Source organism: Lagenorhynchus albirostris, chromosome 15, assembly GCF_949774975.1.
Source record: "Lagenorhynchus albirostris chromosome 15, mLagAlb1.1, whole genome shotgun sequence".
NCBI classification, from domain to species: domain Eukaryota; kingdom Metazoa; phylum Chordata; class Mammalia; order Artiodactyla; family Delphinidae; genus Lagenorhynchus; species Lagenorhynchus albirostris.
Window position 1 is genome coordinate 48,085,071 of NC_083109.1, and position 27,304 is coordinate 48,112,374.

At 43.0% G+C, this 27,304-nt stretch overlaps 1 protein-coding gene across 4 annotated transcripts in view; it reads left to right on the forward strand.

Moving 5' to 3' along the window:
- The window catches only part of DZANK1 (double zinc ribbon and ankyrin repeat domains 1), a 74,704-nt gene that overhangs the window by 24,967 nt on the left and 22,433 nt on the right, over positions 1-27,304 (forward strand). For all 4 annotated transcript variants that reach the window (XM_060122585.1, XM_060122586.1, XM_060122587.1 and 1 more), the window contains exons 8-12: positions 439-556; positions 6,543-6,656; positions 15,142-15,234; positions 21,921-22,085; positions 23,472-23,679. In XM_060122585.1, the coding sequence (XP_059978568.1) occupies positions 439-556; positions 6,543-6,656; positions 15,142-15,234; positions 21,921-22,085; positions 23,472-23,679 (698 nt within the window). The remainder of the gene's footprint in view (positions 1-438; positions 557-6,542; positions 6,657-15,141; positions 15,235-21,920; positions 22,086-23,471; positions 23,680-27,304) is intronic.

Consider the following 27,304-nt stretch of genomic DNA (forward strand, 5'->3'; position numbering starts at 1 on the left):
TGACTCTGAGTGCCAGGTGAGAGGACCTCTCGCTGAGGCTGGGCTCAGTGCTCAGATGGGGAGTCAGCAAAGTGCGGAGTGGACATTCCCGGAATTCCCATGTCTCACCCTCACGCACGCCAGATCCAAGGTGATGGGACGACTGGGGCCCCTCTTGGGAAGTGGGTTCAAAGGCGGCTGATAAACTGCCGCCGCGGCTGGGAAGTGAGATGGGCCTGGCCTTCAGGTGAAGGGCACCATGAGTCCCAGCTGTACGGCCACTTGGTAATAAAATGACTAGACAAGCATCTCCCGTCTTGAACTTGTTCCATAGGCTTTGAGTGTGTTCTGCTTTCTATTTTATTCAGAAAAACGTTTGAATGCTTGTCAAGATTGACACTTGACTTCTCAACGTGCACTCCTCAGAACATGGCCAGTCAGGACCCTCTTCTGTTGCAGGTGTGCCCACTGCTTTGTGCCCCGCCCGTCTGACCCCTTTGCCCGCTACTGTCTAGAATGTGGCTCTTCTGTCCCGCCCATATTTGGCTGTCGTCTCCCACCCCCAGAAGGAGCTCAGGTGAGCAGCAGAATCCTTAAAACCTTCTTCCATTGGTTTATCTGATCTTTGTGTGCAGCAGGAGCAGAGTACCTGGCACGCGTGAACCACAAACAGAAATACTTGTTGAAAAAATTACTAGCAAGTGAATCTTGTACTATCCAGACTGCTACTTAGGAATGAAAAGCTTGTTTGTGATGCCATTTCTTTTGTGTGGCCTTGAAGAAGCGTAGGCTCAGAAAAAGACTGAAGTCTTTTTATTTCAATGATTCACATATGGATAAGTACATGTTTCCTACTTATGTGATATTTCTGTTCATAACCTGGGGACAATAAGGAAATATATTCTAGAAATAAATGACCAGGAGTACTAATTACAAGTCTGTATATCCATAGGATACTTCATTCTGTCCAAAGAAGCTGTTTATATAGGCTATAGATTGATCAGTATATCTAAATTAAAAAGTTTTGGCTAAGTGTAGATAATAATTGATATTATCCTACCATTAAGTTTGTAGTTAGTTAGAAAACGTACTTGGCTTACTACAAATCAAAACCTTCACCAAAATGTGTTCATCTTTTATGCACGTGATGCTTTGGGGCTTTTTTGGACTAAGGTTTACAAAATGATATAAAAGGATCTGTGAAGTTGACTGAAAATGACCATTTAAAAAAGATAGTCACTGAGAAAAAGTCACTATTCAATAAATTCAGAGTCCAGAGTTTTAGGATTGAGTTATGCATTTAAGCAAGTGGCCAGATACTAAATGGATATGCTGTAGAAGTCAGTTTACTTCCATGATAGATTTTGAACTCCTCGTAAAAGATGGGACAGCAAATAAAACATGAACAGGTCTCATTGGTTTGAATTTTCCCTGCTTATATTTATGGGTGCAACGTCAAAGTTATTTTTTACTGGCCTGCAAACAGATTTTCAAGACTTTCTTTGTTATTACAGGGAGAAAAGGTTATCAGGGATTATAAATATTCAAAATGATGACACTTGCAACATCTATACTGCCTGTAAATGATATTTATTAACGTGCTCTAATGTATAAAAAGCTTTGTAATTTGACCTATTGAGTTCTTATTGTATCCTGCTCTCAGCTGGGTTTCTGGTACTCAAAGGGGCGATCCTACTCCTAGGATCCCAGACCCAAGCCACTCAGGGTCTCATTAGAGATGCAGAGGGGTGCCTCTTCATCCTGCCTTGTGGATTTCTCCGTAGCCAGCTGGTTGATGTTAATTTTTGTCAGTAGAGGCCCATTGCTGGGAGGGACACTGCAGGAGAAAGGGCTCGACTCCTCTTCCTGTTTCTGCTGTGCTTCCCTCTCCCTGTGCTCTGACGGTGCTCAGCTAACCTGCAGGACACCTGGTTGTGCTGAACCCCGGTGAACTGCATGGCATCTCGTGAACAGCTTCTCAGTGGGCTCCACGGGTACCCAGCCAGCTTCCAGAAAGTCTCTCAGGCATCCCAGGGGGCAGTTTCCCAGCACGTTTCATCAACAGCCTGCGCGTGGCTTCCCAGCATGTCCTGCCAGCTCCCCAGGGGGAGAGTCCATGAGTTTCATAGGATCCCGCCTGCTCTGGGGCCAGCTCTGGTCTGTGTCACCCCAGTGAACTTCTCTGCCATCCAGTGGGTGGCAGCCACACCCAGTTCAGTAAGTGCCTCTTCCAGACTGGATCCTCTTCAGGTCCCTGCCTCAGCCGGAGCAGCAGTGGCTCTCCCCATCCTGGGTAGTCCTGTATCCTTTCGAGTTCGCTTTACCCACTAGCAGTTAGTCCTCTGTTATTAGTTAATAACTATTTATATTAAACTTTCCCTGTTTAAATTACCCTGAGCTTTCTGTCTCCTGACTGGACTTTGACTGATACAGAGTTGGTACCAGGAGCGGCCCCGGGAACTAGACCTGTGAAGAAGGGGTTTGGTCCTTCCCTTTGCTCGGGGGCAGCGCTGAGCTCCTTGCCCATGGGAAACAGGATGCTAGCAATTCATAGCCTGAAGCGGCATCACGAGAAATCAAGCTACCACAGGGGCCTGGTAGTGAGGAAGCATCACCTGAAGCAAGCCTCCGGGGTGGCCAGATGGCCGCTGCACTTGACGGTTGTGGCAGCAGTGATGGCGCCAGCCAGGGCTGTGGTGTGGACAGTGCTCCTGAGCACCTGGAGCATCACAGAAACCGACAAGCTCAGGGCCTTTCGCTCATAATCCAAGAACCAGAGTGCCCCCATGACAGCCCCAAAAGAACCTGTTTCTTGTAGCTCCAGGGATTTACTGCTGAAAGCAAACACAAACTTTAGTTGGATATGTTGGTGAGTTACAGCATAAGCTGAATTCACTTTATCACCACATTTCTTTTGTGAAAGTTCGGGTATGTATTGGGACAGAACAGGATCCTGAAACTGGGAATGGAGATGTTGGCTTGGACCCAGATGAAATGCACATTCTTTTTTTTTTTTTTTTTTTGCGGTTCACGGGCCTCTCACTGCTGTGGCCTCTCCCATTGCGGAGCACAGGCTTCGGACGCGCAGGCTCAGCGGCCATGGCTCACGGGCCCAGCCGCTCTGCGGCATGTGGGATCTTCCCGGACCAGGGCACGAACTCGCCCCTGCACTGGCAGGTGGACTCTCAACCACTGCGCCACCAGGGAAGTCCGAAACGCACATTCTTGATTCCCTAAATTACTCTGCCAGTGGATGAGCTGGCCCTCCTGTCTGAGGATGCTAGCCTTCCTTTCCTTGAAATCTCTGTGATAACCTCGCCTGGGGCAGTGGCTTTGAAAGGGGATGTGTATTCTCATCAAGACTCACCGTAGCCATCCTGTAGCATGACTATGGTCCAATCCCAGCTGCTCTAGAGGGACAGGTGTACTCTGTGATCCAGGACAAAAAGCTTACCCATGAAAAGAAGAGCACAATTTTGCTAACGTGTATTGGCAGAATCTTGGGGGACAAGTCTGGGAGTGGATTTTAAATGAGGGCAGAATATAACACTAAGTTGGGCCAAATTCGCTGATATACATGCCTCTTTTATAGATTCTGGATTGGTTTTAATATGTTAGCTAATGAAGCTGGCGGTGACCCCAGCTGCTTTTGGGGTTGGCTGACTAAAACTTGGACTCAGTAGTAGCCTATGGTCAGTGAGACTCGATGCTAAGTCTTTCCTGATATCATGTTGGAGTAGGTTTGTCAGGTTTGTCCTGTGTGCCCCCAACTCTCACCTGCATTTCACAAGAAGGCCCAGAAGACACGTCCTTCACTAAGGCATAGAGTTAGGAATACATATTAGCGAAAGGAGCGCCTGCATCCTTGAAAAGTTCCATGGCTGCTTTCCTTGGAGGCCAGACATGATCATGGGGCGATGCCACTCTTGAGATGGGCTCCCTGATTTCAGGGAGCTAGCAGGATTCCAGAGGTCAAGTGGCAGCACTTAACTGCCAAAGACAAGGTGGGCACATCTACCGTAAAAGGCCGCAGCAACATATCAGTAATCAGAATCTGATCGTGGTCTTCCTAAGAATGAAACAGATGGGCAGCCTACTAGTGTCTTGCTTGGTTTATATAATAGAAAAAAAATCACATGTTTTGTAGCCAAATACGTGACTTGAGCCACCACAGTGGAACATCCAAGGGTGTCACCCAGTTTCAAGACTTAAGTCGATTCGCAAACCCACAGCTCCCTAACTGAAGGGCGGCTGGGTGTCCTTGAGGATGGACCCTGCATCATTGCAAGTACATGTCATAGGTCATCCTTGAAGCCTTTTCCAGAGGGACCTGTGCCTTGAGGAAGAGGAAATGCCTAAACCTTTGGGGGCTTACTAGATACTAGCTCTGAGTTGATGCTGATCCTTAGAGTTCCAAAACGCCACTGTGGTCCACCAGTAAAAGTTGGGGCTTAGAGTCGTCAGGTGATGACAGATGGAGCCTTACCTTAAGGCTGACTCATAGTTTTCGCTTCATGTATTCTGGGAACTTGTTGTTATGTTCATGTAGACTTATAATTGCTGTGTCTTCCTGATTTATTGACCCTTTCATCATCACAAAATGCCTCTCTTTGTCTCTAGGATCATTTCTTGTTTTTAAAGTCCTTTTTTCCTGATATTTACGCAGTCACTCTAGCTCCCTTACCCTTACTATTTCCATTATATACCTTTTTCTATACGTGTATTTTCAACCTATTTGTATCTTTGAATCTAGGTCATGTCTCTAGTCAGGCATACCTCTCGTTTTTTTATCCCATCTGACAGTCTCTGCCTTTTGAATGTGGTGTTATTGTCTATTCACATTTAATGTCTTTAATGATATGGTTGGATTTACATATGCTGTTTTGCTGTTTGTTTTCTATTTGTCTCACGTCTTTTTTGTTCCTCTGTTCCTCCTTTACTTCCTTCTTTTGTGTTAAATAAATAATTTTTAGTATGCCATTTTCATTCCTATGTTTCCTATTTTTTTTTACTATTTTAAAAAGTTCTTTTCTTTTTAAAAGTTATTTTCTAAGAGAACGCTAGAGATTACAACATACTCCTTAATTTCTCAAGTCTATTTCAGAATAATTTAATTTAAATCCAGTAATACACAGAAGCTTTGCTCCAATATATCTTCTTTTCCTCCCCTCAGAGACCATTTCTATTGACTGTTTGTTTCCCCTGAGTACTGGTCACACTTTCTTGTTTTTTGCACATCTCACAATTTTTTCTTGAATTTTGGACATTTTAGAGAGTATAATAAGTCTGGATTCTGACTTTTTCTCCTTGTGGTGTTGTTTTGGTTTTTTTGTTTGTTTACTTGGATTAACTCTTTCAAGCCTGTCTTTCCTGCAGTTTTCAGCCACTAATATCAGGGTTTTCCCCTTGTTTTATTTATTTATTTATTTATTTATTGCGGTACGCGGGCCTCTCACTGTTGTGGCCTCTCCCGTTGCGGAGCACAGGCTCCGGACGCGCAGACTCAGCGGCCATGGCTCACGGGCCCAGCCGCTCCGCGGCATGTGGGATCTTCCCGGACCGGGGCACGAACCTGTGTCCCCTGCATCGGCAGGCGGACTCTTAACCACTGCGCCACCAGGGAAGCCCCCCTTGTTTTATTTTTAAGCCTGGGATCAGCCCTGGGTGTGCATAGCTTAGACTTCGACTGAAGATTGGCCAGAAGTTGTGCTCAAACACCTTGGTCCTCCAAGGCTTCCAGTCTCTGCCGAGGGATCTGTTGTGGGCTGGGCGGAACATTCAAACTTCAGGCTGTTTTCAGGCCTGCCCCAGCTCCTACTTTATGCTGAGCTCTCTTGTATCATCATGTGCAGCCAAGGATGTGTGGGTGGCTTGGACCCTCTTAGGTCTAACGCTGCACATGCGAACATCTTCCAGTCAACTGAGGGTGTGGGAGGAGCTTATCAAGCCCCCTAGAGATGACCTACCTTCTGGAACTCCCCTTCAGGTCCCTGGCTAGTTGCTGGTTCATCAGTTGCCCCAAACAGGACCGTGAGCTCAGGCTAGTGGATCCACTGTCCTCCCTGTTTGCTTGCCACTGAGATCATCACCTTAACCGTGCTCCAAGTCACACGAGCCCTGCCTGTCAGCAGCCGCGAACCTGCTGCTTTTCACAGCCCTCCCTGCTCTGTGGAGCCTCCACGCTGACGGAGCTGGAGGAGGATGGGGACAGCCCAAGCAAGACCCAACAGACGTGTGGTGTCCTTGCCCGAAGTTCATTACTTTTCAGTTTGTTGTCTGTCTTTGGTTGACTTTCAGAATTTTTAAAGTTTTATCCAACTTTATAATTGCTTTTTGGAGAGAAGATGTGTCGATTTCCTCACTCCATCATGCTGTAAGCTATTTTTTCTTTTCTTTATACCTCTCTTTTCTACAATAAACATGTTTTTACTTTAATAGGAAGGAAATAAGAATAAAAGTGGTAATTATTTAAAAGAAATTTTTACAAAAGCAAATTAAACCTTACATTTTAAGATCTACTTATACCTTCAGTTTTTGCCAACCTGACCTCGTTCTTTGTGCAGATGGGCTTATGTGCAGAATGTGACAACCTGGTGCCCGTGAATACGCCCATCTGTGTGGTCTGTGAGGCTCCTCTCACTCCACAGCTGCAACCACAGGCCAGCCTCCGCTTGAAGGTAATGAAATGTGAATCTGTAAAAGTGTGAATAAAACACATAGAAATTAATGTTCAAACCATTAAACATCTTTCTTCAGCTGATGGAATTGGCTAACAATTGATAAGCTAATACCTGTGAACAAAATCCACTCTCATTTTTGGAAATGCATCTGCCCAAGAGTTTAACTTGCCAGCAGGATCTAAATATCAAGAGAGATACACAGAAATGTGTTCCCTGAACATGGATTTCAGGACAAATTGCACTGCAGCTAATACAGACAGTTGTTTACTTCATATATTTAAACTCGAACATTGTAATTAATATTGACTTTTCATCTTGTCCTTAAAGTCACTTCATGTTTTCATTTGCTTTGTTTGATTATGGGTCTCTATTACGTAGAAAAGGATTACAGCTAGTCACATGGATGAAAAAGTTAAGTATCATCATGAACATTAAAAAAATCTTGTTAGACAAATGATGTCATGCCATGAAAATTTTTTTGGTAGAATTATTGAACATACAACTGTATCTTATCTCCATTTTTCAATTTATAGTCCCATTCACCTCCTTTTTACTTGACCTCAAGTAAAGGTCACTAGAGGATGAAATAGATTTTAATAAAGATAACTTTGGAGATTAAAAAAGCAAGAATTTTTAGCAATAAGGGAAGTGCGTGGACTTAATGTACAATTAGAACTGTAGCACTCCAAAAATGACCTTGTGGAGTCTATGTGGGCAAAGTTTATGAGAGAAAAGGTAAGTCCACTTTTTCTTACATGTCCCAGCTCCCCTTCACTGTGAAAAAAATGTTCAAAAGTATCCCAGGCTAAGTAAACCTTCAGAAGTGAGATTTTGAAGAACTGGCTGGGCCAAAGTCAGGTAGATGAAAATTTACTAATCTTTTTGTTTGATGACTGTTTTCAATCTTAAGAAACTTTAAAAGTCACTGCAGGAAGCCACCATACAGCCCTGGAGGCCTATCTCCAAACTTCCTATACATGAGAGTGAGACACCAGCTTCTCTCTTGTTTAAGTCACCATGATTTTGGCTGTTCTGTCAATCACAGCAGCACCTGTTCTCGCTAATATTTACATTATCCGGGATATTTGAAGATAATATCATTTCGAACCCTTTGAACTATTCAAAACAGGAGGAATAGGGGTGTTGGCTGAGAGCCAGGTTCAGTATATATCATGTCACCTTCAGCATTTGAAACCCAGACTTCTTTCCATATTGTGGAAAGACAGGGGGTACAAAGGTATAAGTAAGTCCTCTGTTGAGGATAAACATAGGACTTCTATAGTGATTAGGACCCTCAAATCCAGGAGTGACCCCTTTTTTTTTGCCTTCTCTCTTTTTTTTTAACATCTCTATTGGGGTATAATTGCTTTACAATGTTGTGTTAGTTTCTGCTGTATAACAAAGTGAATCAGCTATATGCATACATATATCCCCATATCTCCTCCCTCTTGCGTCTCCCTCCCTCCCTCCCTATCCCACCCCTCCAGGCGGTCACAAAGCACCGAGCTGATCTCCCTGTGCTATGCAGCTGCTTCCCACTAGCTATCTATTCTACATTTGGTAGTGTATATATGTCCATGCCACTCTCTCACTTCGTTCCAGCTGACCCTTCCCCCTCCCCACGTCCTCAAGTCCATTCTCTATGTCTGCGTCTTTATTCCTGAGAGTGACCCCTTTTTAAAGTACAGTTTTGAGGAGAGAGACAATCACTTGAAATTGATTTCTACTCTATTAATGGGCCAAAGGCAGAACATATACCTTATAATGAGGAAATCAATTGATAATTCAAAGATGAAATTTAGAAAATCAAGCCTGTTTGACTTCTGATGTTGAGTTTTCAAAGGGAATCATGGAATTGCTGAGTACCCAAGCTTCACATTAGCCAAAAATGCCTCAAATAGGCACAGCTTCAATAAAGGGCTCTCTGAAACATTAACTTTCTCAAGACCTTAGGAAATAATGATTTAGGGTACATTTATCATTATCTCCAGAAGTGAGAATCTCAGGACCATTTCTGTTGGCACGGTGTTTTTTTCCCTGGTGTTTTGTCTGTGTTAACATTGGACTCATACGATTTACTGTTGTTTTTAATATAGACGTGACTTCAGCAGCTGTATGTCTTATACTATTAGTTACACTGCTTTAGTTGAGCTGCTTTTACCAGAGCATTTGGGTCACTCTGGGCACTCCATCCTCTTCTTTTTTGTGTACTTTACCATGTACACAATACGTTCTGCACCCTAAGAATTTACTGGAATAAGTCTGAGCTCCCAGCAGTGCCAGGTGGCACAGGGAGCGGTGTGAGCCTGAGAAGCAGTCGCTGGACACCTGCTCTAGGGTCACTGAACAGGGATGATTAGGGAAAGGAGCCTGAGGAAGGAGCGAGGTCCCCAGGCAGCTGGCATCCCTCACCAAGGCGCAGCCATGAACCTTCCTTCAGGTTCACCCAGTTTCTCTGGGTTCCACCTTGCCCCTCCAGTGCCAGCCCTCAGGTACTGAGCAGCTTTTTCAAAGGCACCTTTTGATGTGGCTTTGCCAGCTGCTGCTTCCCGGACCACCCTCTAGGGCTCTGCTCGCTGCATTCCCCGGGCTGTGACCCCTGCACCCACTGCCCCAGTGATCTGGGCCCCCGCTTGCCATGGTGGCAGGGGGCACAGAGGAGGATTCGTCAGCTCTTATCGGGGGCCAGGGCCAGGGATAGCTTTGAAGAGGGGGTGTCATCTGAGCAGAAGGTGTAGGAGGTACAGGCATTTGCCATATGGGAAGGGGTGGGACAAAGAGAAGTGATGCGTGGGTGTGTGTTCAGGTATGAGGTGGAGGAGGGGGGCGTGCCAGAAAGATGCACAGCGACTGGAAACTGCAGGATGTGCTCCAAAACTTTGCAAGCAGTTAAGTTTCGTGAGCTGCAGAAATGCTGGCGGGGCCCGTGGGCTGTGGGAAATGGCGGCTTCTCTACCCTTCTTTCCCAGTGGACCCTGGAGGGTTAAAAGCAAGGAAGGCTTTTAATCAGACTTGATTTTTAGAGAGACCTTTGTCACCGTAACATCTGATCTGGTGGGAAATGCCTGATTTTTACGACGGGACATTCAGTATTGCTGCTACCCACAGAAGGACCCTGGTTGGAAATCTTCATCCCAGTGGCTTTCCCAGAAGTTATAAGGGCGACAGATTTTTAGATCACATTCTCACCCAGAGAGCCTCCTCTGAGGTCAGTGGGAACACCTGTGTAAGCTGCTCACGGAAGCCAGCGTGCCGTCCCTCCCCAAAGCGCCAGCAAGGCCAGTTGATGCCTCCCTCCCATTTCTAGGTTGGTCTCCATCGCACTCCACAAAGTGCACAGAGCACCATCGGTCCTCTTCCTGCTGTGATGCAGACAGACCCAACCGCTGTGGTAGGCTTCTCTTGTGTTGATGTAAAGCCCTTGTCAACGCTGAGGAATTTTGCTGCATCAGATGCTTTTTTCTACTGCCGGGATTAGAAGATATAGTAGCAGGAGTTTCTTCTTTTATCCTCTGGCCTGTATTTCAGAATAGGAGAGGATTTTATGTTTTTAAAAATTTTCTAATTTTCAGTAACACGTGAAATAGTCCAAAGATACACAATGAAGTGTGTAATTTCCCTACCCCACCTCTGTTTCTATCCCCTGAAATAACCAATGACAGCAGCTTAGTGAGTGTCCTTCTATGTATTTATCTAGATGCACAGAAACATATTTCTATATATTCACACATTTAAATTTGGTTTTGTTCGTTTGACTCTTCCTGCCTCCCTCCCTCCCTTTTCTTTCTTTTTTTTTAAAATTAATTAATTGATTGATTTATGGCTGCATTGGGGCTTCATTGCTGCCCATGGGCTTTCTCTAGTTGCGGAGAGAGGGTGCTACTCTTCATTGCGGTACGCGGGCTTCCATTGTGGTGGCTTCTCCTTGTTGCGGAGCACAGGCTCTATGCGCACGGGCTTCAGTAGTTGTGGCTCGCGGGCTTAGTTGCTCCACGGCATGTGGGATCTTCCCAGACCAGGGCTCGAACCTGTGTCTCCTGCATTGGCAGGTGGATTCTTAACCACTGTGCCACCAGGGAAGTCCCTCTTTCATTCTTTCTTTCTTTCTTTTACAAAAAACAAAGGCATCCCTTTGGCCGTTTTCTACAGTTGAAAACTGATGTCAGCATCTCCCCTTTGACCAGAACACGTGAACTCTTTTAGAAAGAGACCTTCAGCTTCCTTCCGGCTCTAACTAGCAACACATGTTTTACCTCCAGGACTCCCATTGTGTCTGGGGTTCCTGGAATCTGTGAGGCTTAGGGCTGGGATCCTCGTGAAGTCATTAGTCTTTGAAAGAGATCTGAGGATTCACACAGCGAGGGCACAGGTACCTCCTATGAGACCCCAGCCCCTCGCCCAATGATTCAGGGCTAATGCCAGTGTAACCACAGCTCTGTGTCAAGTTGACCTGGGCATCTTACAAAATCCTCTTTGAGATTAAGTTTGCCAGTACCTACTGGTTTGTGTCAATTAAAGCTTATCATTTGGGAGATTAGAAAATTGTTCTCATCTTCCAGCTGCTTTGTAAGGAAAAGTTTTACCCCAGTGACTTAAGCCGGGTCCACGAAATTGCTTGGAACCGTTCAACTGGTCAATGTGTTGCCAGTGCTGTGGATGAGGCAGCAAATGAGGGTATTGGCTTTCTATAAAGTGCTTGTTGTAAATGTTTAGGATCCTCATTAAGGCTGCCTGGTGGTGGCCTGAGTCCCACATCATCCCTACGGACATACGTGAATCTATGATGTAGTGCTTGTGATACAAGGTTTTTATCTGTGGGTCATGGTCACTGCTCTTCAAGAAGTGAGCCGCGTGGTGTCAAAAAGCCACCCCAGAAACCATGAGGAAAGCCTGTCGACCAAGAAGGCTGTGCTTACTGGACCGAATACAGTGAGATGAACCAGCACTTTGACCATCTTAGCAGCATCTCAGAAGAGAGAAGATGGGGAAGGGTATTTATAGGGTTTCAGTACCGCGGTTGGGCGATTTTAAAGAGAATTTGACAGGAATGCAGCCTGAGGTAAACTGTGAGCTTTGGAAGATGAGGATGTGCCAGTGCAGCTTCATTGTTGTGACAAATGCACCGTCTGGTGCGGGATGTTCATACTGGGGGGTTGTGTGTGCAGACGGGTGTATATGGGAACTCCCTGTAATGTCTGCTCAGTTTTGACGTGGACCTTAAACTACTCTAAAAAACAAAGATTATTAAATTCAAAAAAATTTTTTTGAATGTTATTTTATTTTTTTATACAGCAGGTTCTTATTAGTTATCTATTTTATACATGTTAGTGTATATATGTCAATTCCAATCTCCCAATTCATCCCACCACCACCACCACCACCCCCGCTGCTTTCCCCCCTTGGTGTCCATACGTTTGTTCTCTATGTCTGTGTCTCTATTTCTGCCCTGCAAACTTGTTCATCTGTACCATTTTTCTAGGTTCCACATATATGCATTAATATATGATACTAATTTTTCTCTTTCTGACTTACTTCACTCTGTTTAAAGAGAGTTTTGCAAGGCAGTATTGGGATTGGGCAAAGTTAGTTTGGACTGGGCAGAGTTATGTCATGCTAGTTGTTTTTTCTTTTAATAAGTTTATTTATTTTAAGCTGCATCAGGTCTTCGTTGCTATGTGCAGGCTTTCTCTAGTTGCGGTGAGCAGGGGCTACACTTTGTTGCGGTGCACGGGCTTCTCACTGTGGTGGCTTCTCTTGTTGCAGAGCACAGGCTCTCGGCATGAGGGCTCAGTAGTTGTGGCTCGTGGGCTCTAGAGTGCAGGCTCAGCAGTTGTGGCACACAGGCTTAGATGCTCTGCAGCATGTGGGATCTTCCCGGACCAGGTCTCGAGCCCATACTCCCTGCATTGGCAGGCGGATTCTTAACCACTGAGCCACCAAGGAAGCCCCTGTCATGCTAGTTTTCATTATTTATTTATTTATTTATTTTCATAAAAATTTCATATCTTTAAGGTGGTGATTTTTTTTTTTTCGGTACACGGGCCTCTCACTGTCGTGGCCTCTCCCTCTGCAGAGCACAGGCTCCAGACGCACAGGCCCAGCGGCCAAGGCTTATGGGCCCAGCCACTCTGTGGCATGTGGAATCTTCCCGGACCGGGGCACGAACCCGTGTCCCCTGCATCGGCAGGCGGACTCTCAACCACTGCGCCACCAGGGAAGCCCCGGTGGTGATGTTTGGATACATATACAGAGTGAAATGATTACTTCAGTCAAGCTAATTAACATATCCATCTTTGTATACTGGAAATTTGCTAAGAGAGTAGATTCCAGGTGCTCTCACCACACACACACAGACACACACACGTACACAAATGGCAGGTATGGAGGACATACTAGTTTTATTTATTTAGTTATTTTTTAAAAGTTTACCCATTTATTTATTTATTTTTATATTTACTTATTTATTGGGTTGCACCAGATCTTAGTTGCAGCACGTGGGCTCCTTAGTTGTGGTATGCAAAGTCTTAGTTGCGGCATGCGAAGTCTTAGTTGCGGCATGCATGTGGGATCTAGTTCCCTGACCAGGGATCGAACCTGGGCCTCCTGCATTGGGTGTGTGGAGTCTTATCTGCTGAGCCACCAGGGAAGTCCCAGGACATACTAGTTTTAGATTGTGGGTCCTGCAAGTTGAGGGCCATTGGACTTAGTAAGTAAGCAGTTTTACTTAGTTTATAGTTTTCTCTTTCTAGAGTATTTCTTGCAGCAAACAGATGGATTATTTTCATTTGATCTCACTGTATTTTAACTGAGGGACAGGAAATTTGTTTCACTTCTCAGTGGATTCTACCAGATCAGGAAGATCACTGCCTTAAATCTCACAGAAAAGCTCTGATGATTGCAGATTATGCTTTGGGGACCTTAAGCAACTGGAGAGAAAGCTGGAACCAGGAGGTGTCAGGACCCACGGAGAGCAAGTCTACGGTTCTCTGCCATTTTGAGGAGCAGTGAGTTGGCCTCTGCCCTTGAGGTGTTCTCTGGGCTGGGAACTGTGGTTTCCCGAGCTGGCTCTGGCTCCTAGGAAGACCTTGGGGTCTTTTACGTAAGTGGGACTTGAGGATGACTTGGAAAGGACAGGGGAATTCTGCAGAATAGTCCAGTGACTAAACAGATGTTAGTTACCAACCTCCCATGGCCGAACTCTGGCTAGGCTGTGTTAACCATCTTTTCTTTTTCTCTTGTTATTTTCTGTATTGCAGCTTATCCCCAGGTTCCTGACTCAGAAGGTTAAACTTATGACCCATTTTCTAAGACGGTCTTTTTATTTTTCCATTTCTAAGTGAGAAACTACAGAGCAAATCTAAATTCATATTTAATATAAAGCCCCGTGGGGTAGACCCCAGGCCAAGAACTAGGTTACTTGTAAACGTATACTCTTTTGCTGGTCTTGGGCCTTCCTGTTTATTGTTGAAGCCAGGAGACGGAGCCCACCAAGTAGCACAGTTTCCACAATGAAAAAAATGATAACTCAGAAGCAGTGCAACATAGTCACTTTGCCTTCCTAAGGCCAAATGAGTACTCTCTTTCAGTTTTTTCATTTTGGGGTTTGTTTCTTTCAAAACTATGTTCATTTGTCTGACACTTTATGTTGTAATAATTCCTAAATCCAATTTCAGGGTCTGGGTGTTAGTATAGGGCCTCTAGCTGGCTGATCGGCTGGAAAGACTGCTTAATGATTTCCTTGCACAGCTGTTTGCTCAAAGGAACACCTATTTCTTTCTTTTTTTTTTTTTTTTGGTGGTACGTGGGCCTCTCACTGTTGTGGCCTCTCCCGTTGCGGAGCACAGGCTCCCGACGTGCAAGCTCAGCAGCCATGGCTCACGGGCCCAGCCACTCCGCGGCATGTGGGATCTTCCCGGACCGGGGCACGAACCCATGTCCCCTGCATTGGCAGGCGGACTCTCAACCACTGCGCCACCAGGGAAGCCCTCTTTCTTTTTTTTTTGAACAGTACTTTGATTTCTTGGACTTAAAGAATTTACATACTAAATACTGAATAAGAAAGAAATAGAAAGCATGATTAAATAAATATGAAACTTCTCAATTCTGGCTTTCATGGCTTTCAGAGTATCATGCCTTGAAATAAAACCTTAAACTTGAATCAACCTACAGATGCCACTTCAAATCAGCACAGCTACATATGGTTTCCCTTTTTGCATGGTGTGTGTGTGTGTGTTCAAACTTGTGTTCCATGTAAGTTATTTTGAAAGATAAGTTTTAGATCATGAAATCATCAGAATATCTGACTGCTAATCATCATGGTGGTAGATAATGTACCTCTTATATTATTCTACCTTATTAACACCCTTTAGTCCTAGTATGCTATACTATGCAGATGAATTGGCAGGAAAAATGAATACATTTATCTGTGAAGAAATGAGAGAGCCTCCGTGGAAACACGTATTTCTCATTCTCTGTTTTCAAGGAGAAAGCAATCTGCCGCACCTGCGGCACAGGGAACCCTGCTCACCTGAGATACTGTGTCACCTGTGAGGGGCCCCTGTCTTCATCACAAGAGGTAGGTTGATTGCATATGCCAGTCCTGTATTTTAATGGCTGATAAATGTTCAGTGTTAGTGATACGAAGTATAGTCTGCAGAGGGGAGAGGAAGTTTGCAGGGGAGGAGAGGGCAGAGACCAAAAGAAGCTGCTCACGGTAAAGTGAAAGCAACATTTCTATGTGCACCAGTACAAAACTGTTTTCAAAGTCTTCAGGGTGATTCAATCAAGTTGGCAATTTCTTACAATTCCGTTTAGTGACTGCATGGAAGGCTGGCGGCAGCCAGTGGGGTAGGGGCCGTTCACATTTCACTCACGGGCAGGCACGTCTGTGTGGACTGTGCCTGCTGTGTTTTTTTGTTTTTGTTTTGCTTTGTTTTTTTAAGAAAAAATTTAAGCTTTATCTTGGTAAAACATTCCAGATTCCCTCAGATCACAGCATATCAATAAGCAAAATGTACACATACTGATTTTATACTGCATGTCAAGTCCCAAATTCCCGATCCTAGGAAAGCAAGTTGCAAAGTACAAGTGCTGGTAACAACTATAGGTAGTACTTTAAACAAAAATAAGTGAGTTTTCAGCACTTAAGTGAAATGAGGCTTTAACCAAAAAGAGACTCAATTCCACGGCGTGCCTGCTGTGTTTTGAAATTGAGAGCACGGTGGGCACCCATCGCTGGGTTTCCTGCCAGCCTAACTTGAGTGTTTAAAATGAAGGAATTTAAATTTAGTGAATAGGTTCCGTGTAGCTGATCTGTTTTATGTTTATAAAATGTTGTGATGAAGTTTAAAATTACTTCCTGGTGGCTCTTGCCCTGGCCTAACAATCCCATGAAGAAGTCGGCGTTTACTAGCCAATTTAGAAGAAAAATACTTGCTTCCTTGGGGGCGTTGTATAATATTTCTCTCTGTTTGGGGGGTTCTCATCTCGGAGCAATTACTTGGGAAGCTGGACAAGCATGTGATGGTCAGTGTAGTCAGCACGTTAGTATCAGCAGGCAGGGGGTTGCGATCCCGGGGCCGCCAACACAAAGTACCGCAAACCGAGTGGCTGGAAACAGCAGAATTTCATTGTCTCACAGTTTTGGGCACCTGAAGTCCAGAATCAAGATGCTGCCAGAGCCCTGTTGTCCGTGACGCTCTAGGGAAGGAACTCTCTCCAGCTCCCTGTGGAGTGCATCACCCCAGTCACCTGGCCACCTTCTCCCTGTATGACTTCACACCCTCTTCCCTCTGGGTGTGTATCTCTCTGTCTCCCTTTTTTATAAGGACACCAGTTATACTGGATGAGGGCCCCCCCCAATGACCTCATTTTATAATAACTTGATTACCTCTGTAAAGATCCTATTTCCAAATAAGGTCACATTTTTTTAAGAAAAAATTTAACCCTAGGTGCTGGGGTTAGGACTCCTCTTTGGAGGAGATACAATTTACCTTTAAAAAAATCTTTGTTTTTCATATACTTGTAACTTCTTTTCTCTGCTTTTATTTAAATTTTTCTTTTTAATTGTTGATTTACAACAATTTACCCCTTAACAGGAAGGTTGGCCAAGATATCTTCTTTTTTTTAATTGGCCACACCACGTGGCTTGTGGGATCTTAGTTCCCGACAAGGGATCGGACCTGTGCACCCCTGCTGTGGAAGCACAGAGTATTAACCACTAGATGGCCAGGGAATTCCCCAAGGTATCTGTTAATGCTTTGTCTAATTACTGACAGTCTAAGACTAGCTGATTTAAAGGAACTCTTTTTGTTCCAAGTTTTATAGAGGTATTATTTATAAGCAATAAAACTCACCTATTTTAATTTTACAGGTTAATGACTGTTGGTAGTTATATACAGTCATTTAAACCACCACCACCGTAAAGATACAGAACAGTCCCGTTACCGTAAAAAGTTTCCTCATGTTCTTTGGAAGCAGAGCCCCTCCCATAATCACCAGCCCCAGAAAATACTCATCCCTTTGGACACTGTGGCGTTGCCTTTTAAGGAAGTCTGTAGCTCTTGTGTGCGCGTGTTTGATTTCCTTCATTTACCATAATGTTTTGAGGTTCATTCATGTTGTATGTATTAATTTTTTAAAACTTTTGATAATTGAGTACTATTCCACCTTATGGATATAATATAACGAATTCATCCATTCACCAGTTAACAGGCACTTGGGTTGTTTCCAGTTTCAGGCTATTATGAATAATGCTGCTGTGAACATTCCACATGAAAGTCTGTGTGTGGACGTAGTTTTCATTTCTCTTGGGTCAATACATAGGACTGGGATTGCTGGTTCCATCTAAGTTCCTCTTTAATTTTATAAGATGTTGCCGTACTTTTTTCCCAAAGTGTCTATACCGTTTTACATTCTTACCAGTGAGATATGGAGGTTCCAGTTTCTCTGCATTGTCACCAACACTTGGTATTATCAGGCGTTTTTTTCATGACTTCCCCTCTTTACCATTTTAATGTCTGTAGGATCTGTAGTGCGACCGCCTCTTTCGTTCCAGATGTTTGTAATTTGTGTTCTCAGTTTCCTCTCTCTCTCTCTCATCCTTTCTCTGCCTTTTCTCTCTTTTTCTCAGTCTCTCTCTCCAGCTAGAGACTTATAATTTTTTAAATTTTTATTTATTTATTTATTTTTAGCTGTGTTGGGTCTTTGTTGCGTGTGGACTTTCTCTAGTTGCGGCGAGGGGGGCTACTTTTCGTTGCAGTGCGTGGGCTTCTCGTTGTGGTGGCTTCTCTTGCTGTGGAGCACGGGCTCTAGGTGTACAGGCTTCACTAGTTGTGGCACACGGGCTCAGTAGTTGTGGCTCACGAGCTCTAGAGAACAGGCTCAGTAGTTGTGGCGCATGGGCATGTGGCTCCTTGGCATGTGGGATCTTCCCAGACCAGGGCTCGAACCCGTGTCCCCTGCATTGGCAGGTGGATTCTTAACCACTGCACCACCAGGAAAGTCCCATAGAGACTTAAAACTTTTATTGATCTTTTCAGAGAACTAGCTTCTGGTTCATTGATTTTCTCTATTTTTTGGTTTCGTTTTTTGGAATTTTGCTCTTTATTGTTTCCTTTATTCTCTTTGTTTTAGATTTTATTTAATATTCTCTTTCTGATTTCTTAAGGTGAGAATTCAAATCTTTGATTTAAAATTTTTCTTCTTTTTAAAAAGAGACTACAAATTTATCTCTAAGAACTTCTTTAGCAATATTCCACAAATTTATGTAGGTTGTATTTTTATTATAATTTATTATAATTTATGTAGGTTGTATTTTATTATAATTTTATTAAAATTTTATTAAAGTATATTTTCTAACATCTCTTGTGATTTCTCCTTTGGCCTATGATTTATTTAGAGGTTGGTTGTTTAATTTCCAAATATATGGGGTTTCCCTTATCTTATTGTTACTCATTTATAATTTTATTCCATTATAGTCAGAGAACATACCCTGTATGGTTTGAGTTATTTTCAGTCAATGAAAATTGTTTTATGGCCCAGTATATAATCTAACCTGGAAAACATACCAGCTGCACTCAAAAGTGTGTTCCGTCATTGTGGGTATTCTATAAATATCACTGAAGTCAAAGTGTAATGTTGCACAGATCTTATATGTCTTTGCTGATCATATTCTAATTGTTCTGATAAATGCTGAGAAAGGGGTATTAAAACCTCCAACAATGATTCTGGAATTGTTTACTTCTGTCTTTAACTCTGTCACTTTTTGCATCATGTATTTTGTTAAGCACATAAACATTTTTTATTGTTATGTCTTCCTGGTGAATCTAACCTTTATCATTATGAAATTTCCCTCTCTATCTCTTGTAATACATTTTTTCCCCTAAACTTGTTTCAGCCTATATTGATATAGAACCACTCCAGCCTTCCTTTTTATTGTTTACATGGAATATTTTTATCTTTGTATTTACTTTCAGTCTATATAGTTGGACCTTGTCTCTGGCTTCCATATAGTTGTTTTTCCTTTTCCTTTTTAAATTTTTGTAATTTTGTTTTTCCTTTTTTAAAAAATAATCCATTGTGATAATTTCTGCCTTTTAAGTGGAATGTTTTGTCCATCAAGGGTTAATATAATTATTGATATGTTTGGTTTTTGATCTACCATTTTATTATTGATTATTGATTTTTAGTTTTCCCATCTGTTTTGTTTCCTTTGTTCCTACTTTCTTGCCTTTTGGGGGTTTTTGAATACTTTTTAGAATTATATTTTAATTTTCTTGTTGACTTTTTAGCTGTATTTCTTGGCATTATTTTTTAGTAGTTGCCCTAGTGATTAAAATATACATTTTTAACTTTTTAGTCTAATTAGTTATTATTGTACCACATCAGGTTAAATACAGAAATCTTTCAACTGTATAGGTTCATATCCTTTCCCCCATCCTTTATGTTACAGTTATACATATTACACCTTTATACATCATAAACCCTTCAAGAATGTTGTGGTTTATGTTTTAAACAATTGTATGTATCTCTTAAAGAAATTAAGAGAAGAAAGAATATATATATATACACATATACGTATGAATGTATATATGTATAACTGAATCACTGTGCATTTCAATGAAAGGTCTGAAGGCTTTGTATTTAGAAACCCAGATTAGCAAGTTTTGTATCAAAACCCTGCTTTAACAGCAGGATAAATTGAAATTTAAGTCTGAAGGAAAAGTTTCCAAAGGGTTTCTCCTTTGATTTTATCCCAAAGAGTTTTCCTTTAATTGCACATAAATGGGGCGAGGATAAGTATATACTAAAGGGGTCTTCTTTCTCAGAATCTGTGGGTGTTGGGAGCTGGGGTAGCCTCTTTCTGGAAAGATGTCTGTTTTAGGACAACAGAGCAATCCCTGAAGTAAAACAGGATACACTGGGTGCATAGTTTTCTTTGAGGAAAAATTATCCTTAGTAAACACTTTCTATAATGTATGCACACGTTCCGTTATCAATGGAGTCAGTTATTCATTGATCGATTGATTCATTCAGTAACTACTTGAGTGGCTCCCAGGTGCCAGGTCCCAGGTCCTGTGCTTGTGGGGAAAAGTGTGAAATGAGAGTCCTTTCCCTCCAGGAAATCAGGTCTAGTGGGAAGGAAGCTGACACAGGGAGCCTGACCCTGTGCTGAGCACTCCTGCGGACTGCGCTGCGCTTAACCAGGTGAAATCCCGCCGCAGGAGCGCCCCGTGAGGGAGCCACTGTGTTGAAGGGGCTGCATGGAGTCGTGGATGAAAGCCCGGCTATAGCGTAGAGTCGGCTGACCTGGGTTCAGATCGCGGGGCTCACCCCCTCGGTGCCTCGCTTTCCCTCATCTGTAAACAGAGCCGACCAGGGCGCCCGCGTGCCACCTCTGCCGTGGGGTTTAGCAGCGGGAGCGAAGATTCTAGTCCAGGTCCGCCTGCCAGAGCCTCAGAAAGTCTCATGAGACAATCCCAACTCCCTCCCCCAAAGAAAATAATTCTTCTCCTGTGTCAGGAGTGGCAAGTAAGTTAACATTGCCAGATGGAAACCAGAGTCCGAAGGAGAGAGGATGAGCCTCGGCCGTGACCTCTCAGGCCGCCCCCTCTCCTCAGGCTTTTTCTCTAGTAACATCCTCACAGCGAGGGCGGTGGGCACGCTGCCTTTGGCGTCCCAGGTAACGGGGGCTTCAAGATATGTGAGGCACCAGTTTCCTCGACTTTCCATGAAGCAGCGCATGTTCTTTGTTCTAATTTATTCACTGGTGAAGCTCATCATAGTTTTACTCTGTGGGGCAGAAGTACCACCGTATTTCCGGGGTTTGCACTGGCCTGCGGCTTCCTTCTCTTCCGCATCGGGAGGGGGATTGGGGTATTGACCCGCCTGTACGGCCCTGTGTCCACCCGTCCACGTGAGCGCAGGGGAAGCTTGATATGGAGCCGCCATGGGGGTTTTAACACAGCTTCTCTGTGCCTCAGGGGCCCCCAGAGCCAGGCTCCTCCCTTCCACAGCCTTGCTGAAATCGCTTCTTGGGATTTGGGTCCTAGCACCTATTTCCCTGAGAATCTGCAGACAGAGATCATTAGTTCTCTCAGATTGAGAAGGTGTCTCATTGCTGTTTTCATCTGCATTTTTTGAGGTTAAACCTTTTCATTCATCTATTGACTCCTGGTGTTTTCTTCTTTTATGGATTGTCTACTTACCTTTTTAATGAAACACTCAGAATTATGGGAGTAAGGGTCACATGTAAATAATGCAAGAGGTTTTGTGTGAAGGGTTAGTCTCCCTTCCCATCCTAGTCCCACGGCTCCTACCCCCAGAAGTAATCACTGTAACCCACTTTCTGAGGTCTTCTTTCAGCCATTCGATGCATTAATAAGTAACTGGTAGTTTAATATGAACACAGACCCAGTTCTTTGCTCCTAGCAGTGTATCTCGTTAGTAACCTCCTCATTTTTTCTGCTGTCTATATGTCCCGTGGTGCGTTTAGACCATCCCCTGGTGCTGGACGTTTAGGGCTGGCTGGTTCCAGTTATTTCCTCTAAAACCACAATCCTGCAGGGAATGGTCTTGAATATACTTCTTTGTGAATTTGTCCATCTGTAGGATAAATTCTAGAAGGTAGAATTACAGGGTCAGAGGGTATGGGCATGTGTTCTTTGGACGGCTGCAGATTGTATGGTATGGGCGTAATTTGTATGGGAAAATTGTGTCTCTGATATTCATGAAAATATAAAAGTATTTTCTATCCTCTAGCCTGGCGTTGCAACTTGCTACTCCGTTTGTTGTAAATGTGGAGCCAGCAATCACCCATCTGCACGATTCTGTGGCTCCTGTGGTATTTACGTGAAGTCCTTGGCAAGACCTAGTGTGGAGAACAGCTTGGCTCCAGCTGCTGGAGAACCTGGCCCTTTTGCTGAGGTGAGGCCTCCATGGTAGTAAGAACTGGACCCAGGAAGGGGTTGTGACTCTGAATTTGTGTTCTCGGCCCTGTGAGCCAACCCAGGGGAAGAGAGCCGAAACACTTAGACCTTTCTCGTGGACTTTCAACTGGGTGTGTAAATACCTTCAACCACGTTATGTTTTAAACACTCGAGTGATTTCTTCAGAATTCAAAGATGTAAATATGCATTTATCTGTAGTAAATCGAGGTCTAACTGCGTGTGCAAGGTAATAGATGTAATGTCATTAGGGAGCTTTAAAATACATGGGATAGAATGTACTCTCGTCTCGTGAATTTCTTGTGTAGCACACCAAGAACTTTCCCCCTGCTCTTTTATATTTTAGAAAACTTATATTGGGTTCGTACAATTGCTTTCGCCACTTATAACAACTGGGCATATTTGAGGAAAATCTCACAAGGTTATTTTCAGAAGGACTTAATCTGTAACCAGCTTTGTGTTAGACTTTTATGAATTTGTCTAAGCTACAGAAAGACTGTTGGGGTTTCTTCTCTTCTTTAGATTCTTCAAATCTCTTCATTAGAAGAATTTGAAGCTTGATGATTGTTAGAGAGAATGCACGTGCACTCAGCAACTTTGCATTCATTTTTAGGGAGTTCACGGTTCCTTAACCCAAATGAAAAGCACTCAGCAACTTTGCATTCATTTTTAGGGCGTTCACGGTTCCTTAACCCAAATGAAAACACTTGCAGATCCCGGGACTGCCAATAACCGAGGTGGCACCTTTGTGCAAATGAGACATGGTGTTTTTCTTCTCAAGACAATTGACTGCCATCTGTTGGAAATTGATTGTAATTTACTAATTTTGTTAGACATTTTCTTTTACCATAAAAATTGTCCTAATATGCAAACATACAATGTCCACTATGTGAATATTACCTGTTTAGATGCAATGCTTTTGTGCAGTGTGCAAAGTACATATCCTTGCATGGTGGTCCTCTCAGGTCCCCAGGCCCAGATGCAGGAGAGTGTCTCAGAGAAAATGTAGGTGCCCAGTAGTTGAGTGTGGATGGGTAGTAAAGTCTATGCTCCTCTGAATTGTAGAGCTGAGAGGATAGATTTCCAGGCCTCAGGCGGCAGGACAGGGAGCATCAGTTGATTTGCCGAATTTGAGACAGTCAGTGGACAAGGGGTGGGGCTGGCTTCAGGGCTCAGGCTGGGAGTTGCTGCGAAAAACAAGCAAAGAAGGTGAGGCAAGGCCTGAAAACCCCTTTTAGTTCAAAGTACAGTGTTTTGGAGATACTTTTACTCCTGATTAGAATTGTTTTCTGTGATAAAATGGAGAATTAATTAATTTATATTATAGGTTTTTTTTTTTTTAATGTTTTCTGCCTTGCTCATACAGCCTCAATCTGCCTGGCAGCCCCTAAATGTTCCTTTTCCCAAGCCTGATGCTGGGCCTAAGAAGGATGTGGGCACACAGACCACTGGCCTGTTCTACCCGTCTGGGACCCTCCTGGCAAAAAAAGAACTGGAAATGGCTTCTCAGAAGCAGAGGCAGGAGAAAATGAGTGACCATAAACCTCTCCTCACAGCCGTCAGCCCAGGGAGAGGTGAGACACACTCTCCTCTCAGAAGGGAACCCACTCTTTCCCTGAAAGAAAATTACGTCTTTTATCTTCCTTTCGATTCATTTTTATGTACAAGAAGTGCCTTTATTTTTCTTACTTCAAGTAATTTTGCTTTGTATGAATAATAGCACTTCCTTAAACTTTTAGCATGTTTTGACTCTTAGCCCCGTTGTCGCGTTGGTAAATGAAGTCGCACATAAGAATGTGTACTACTGGGCTTCCCTGGTGGCGCAGTGGTTGAGAGTCCGCCTGCCGATGCAGGGGACGCAGGTTCGTGCCCCAGTCTGGGAAGATCCCACATGCCGTGGAACAGCTGGGCCCGTGACCCATGGCCGCTGAGCCTGCGCATCCGGAGCCTGTGCTCTGCAACGGGAGAGGCCACAACAGTGAGAGGGCAACGTAACGCAAAAAAAAAGAAAAAAGAATGTGTGCTACTAACACAGAAATGTGCTTAGTCTGCGTCGTTACTGCTGACTGCCATAATCTCTTTTTCTATTGTGGCAAATTCACATGACATAAAATTCACCATCTTAACCATTTTAAAGGGTACAGTTCAGTGGCATTTAGTACATGAGCAGTACAGCCATCACCACTGCATTTCTAGAACCTTTTCATCCCCCCAGAAGTAAACCCTGTACGTCCCCTTCCCAAGGGGGTAATGATCACTCATCTACTTTCTGTCTTTATGGATTTGCTTATTCTGGACATATAAGTGGAAGCATATAATATGGTCTTTTGTGACCGGCTTCTTTCACTTAGTATGATGTTTTCAAGTTTTGTCCATGTAACACGTTTTCAGTACTTCATTCTACTTTTTTAATAATAGCTCAGTGATATTCTATTGTGTGGATATATGACATTTGTTTGTATGTTCACCAGTAATAGACATTTGAGTTGTGTCCAGCTTTGTGTGTGTGTGTGAACAGGTTTGACTGTTAAGAATAACGGTGCTCTGAACATTCATGTAGAAATTTTTCTGTGGCATATCTTTTCATGTCTCTTGGGTATGTACATAGGAGTGCAGTTGCTGGGTCAAATGGTAACATGTTTAACTTTCTGAGGAACTTCTGGACTGTTTTCCAACGTGGCTGCACTATTTTACATTCTGACTGGCAGTGTATGAGGGTACCGATTTTTCCACATCTTTATCAGCACTTGTTATTATTTGACATTTTCATTACAAGCATCCTAGTGGGTGTGGAGCAGTGTCTTATTATTTTTTTATTTTTTTTTTTTTTTGCGGTATGCGGGCCTCTCACTGTTGTGGCCTCTCCCGTTGCGGAGCACAGGCTCCGGACGCGCAGGCTCAGCGGCTATGGCTCACGGGCCCAGCCGCTCCGTGGCATGTGGGATTTTCCTGGACCGGGGCACGAACCCGTGTCCCCTGCATCGGCAGGCAGACTCTCAACCACTGCGCCACCAGGGAAGCCCTCGTTATGGTTTTGATCAGCATTTCCCTGATGACTAATGATGCTGAGCATCATTTCGTCTGAGTTACCTGATTTATTAGCATCCAGTTGTCCATAGTATCCCTTTATAATCCTTTTTATTTCAATAAGGTTGGTGGTAATATCCCCTGTTTAATTTCTGATTCTAGCAATTTGAGTCACTTCTCTTTTTCTTGGTGAGTCTAGATAAAGATTTGGCAATTTTGCTGATCTCTTTTCAAGAACCAACTTTGGGTTTTGTTGATTTTTTGTATTGCTTTTCTGTTCTGTCTTTCGTTAATTTCCACTCTAATCTTCATTATTTCCTTATTTCTTCTTGCTTTAGGTGGAGTTTGCTCTTTTTCTAGTTTCTCAAGGTCAAAGGTTCAGGTCTTTTTTTTTTTTTTTTTTAAGGTGAAATTATTTATTTATTTATTTTGTGGGGTTCAGGTCTTGATTTGAGGCCTTTCTTCTTTTTTAATATAGGCATTTACAACAATAAATTTCCCTGGGAGTGCTGCTTTCACTGCATCCCATAAGTTTTGGTGTTGTACCTTCATTTTCTTTCAACAATGAATTTTCTAGTTTCCCCTGTGGTTTCTTCTTTGACCCATTGGTTGTTTAAGAATTATTTAATTTCCAAATATTTGTGAGTTCCCCAAATTTCTGTCTGTTATTGATTTCTAGTTTCATTCTATTGTGATCAGAAACATACTTTGTATGATTTTAACCCTTTTAAATTTATTGAGACTTGACATGGCCTAACATATGACCTATCCTGGAGAATGTTCCATGTGCCCTTGAGAAGAATATATATTCTCTTGGGGGTGGAATAGTCTGTAGATGTCCATTAGGTCCTGCTAGTTTAGAGTGCTGTTCAAGTGTTCTATTTCTTGCTGACCTTCTGCCTAGTTGTTCTATCCATTTTGAAAATAGGGTATTAAAGTGTCCAACCATTGTTGCTGAGTTGTCTATTTCTCCCATCATTTCCCTAAGTTTTTGCTTCATGTATTTTGGTTATCTGTTATTAGGTACATATTTACAATTGTTTATAATTGTCATACCTTCATGATACCCTTTTTTCATTATAAAATGTCCCTATTTTTATCTAGTAACATTTTATTTGGTCTTAAAATCTATTTTGTCTGGTATTAGTATAGCCAGTCCAGCTTTCTTGTGGTTGCTGTTTGCATGATATATATATTTCCATATTTTTTACTTTTAATCTGTTTGTATCTTTGAATCTAAAGTGTCTAAAATCTCTGTTTTTTGATTGGGTTGTTAAATTCATTCACATTTAATGTTATTGATGAAGTTGGATTTGTATCTTCCATTTTACTCATTCTTTTCTAAATTTTTGTATCTTTTTGTTCCTGTATTCCTCCTTTACTGCTTGCTTTTGTGTTGCATATTTTCTAATGTAAGATTTGAATGTTTAATGGGTTTTTTCCCCTATATATTGGGTTGGCCAAAAAGTTCGTTCAGGTTTTTCCATACCAGCTTATTCCCTTATCTGTTGCTCTAGGGCTTACATTATACATCTTTTTTTTTTTTAATTTTTATTTATTTTATTTTTGGCTGCATTGGGTCTTTGTTGCTGCATGGGCTTTCTCTAGTTGTGGCGAGCAGGGGCTACTCTTCATTGTGGTATGTGGGCTTCTCATCGCGGTGGCTTCTCTTGTTGCAGAGCACAGGCTCTAGGTGCGTGGGCTTCAGTAGTTGTGGCATGCAGCCTCAGTAGTTGTGGCTCACGGGCTCTAGAGCCCAGGCTCAGTAGTTGTGGCACACAGGCTTAGTTGCTCCTCGGTGTGTGGGATCTTCCCAGACCAGGGCTTGAACCTGTGTCCCCTGCATTAGCAGGCAGATTCTTAACCACTGCACCACCAGGGAAGCCCCTTACCTTACACATCTTATCAGAATATGTTTCAGATTTATAGTAATTTAATTCCAGTGTGACACAGAAATGCTACTCCTATATAGCTGTGTTCTTTCTTCCTGGTATTATAGGTATATATAACAACAATGCCTACATATATATATATATTACATCTATATATGTTGCAAACCTAACAAAACACTGTTATATTTATTACTTTACATAACCTTATGTCTTTTAAAAATGCTGAAAGAAGAAAGAACTACAGTTGACCCTTGAACAACATGGCTTTGAACTGTGTGGG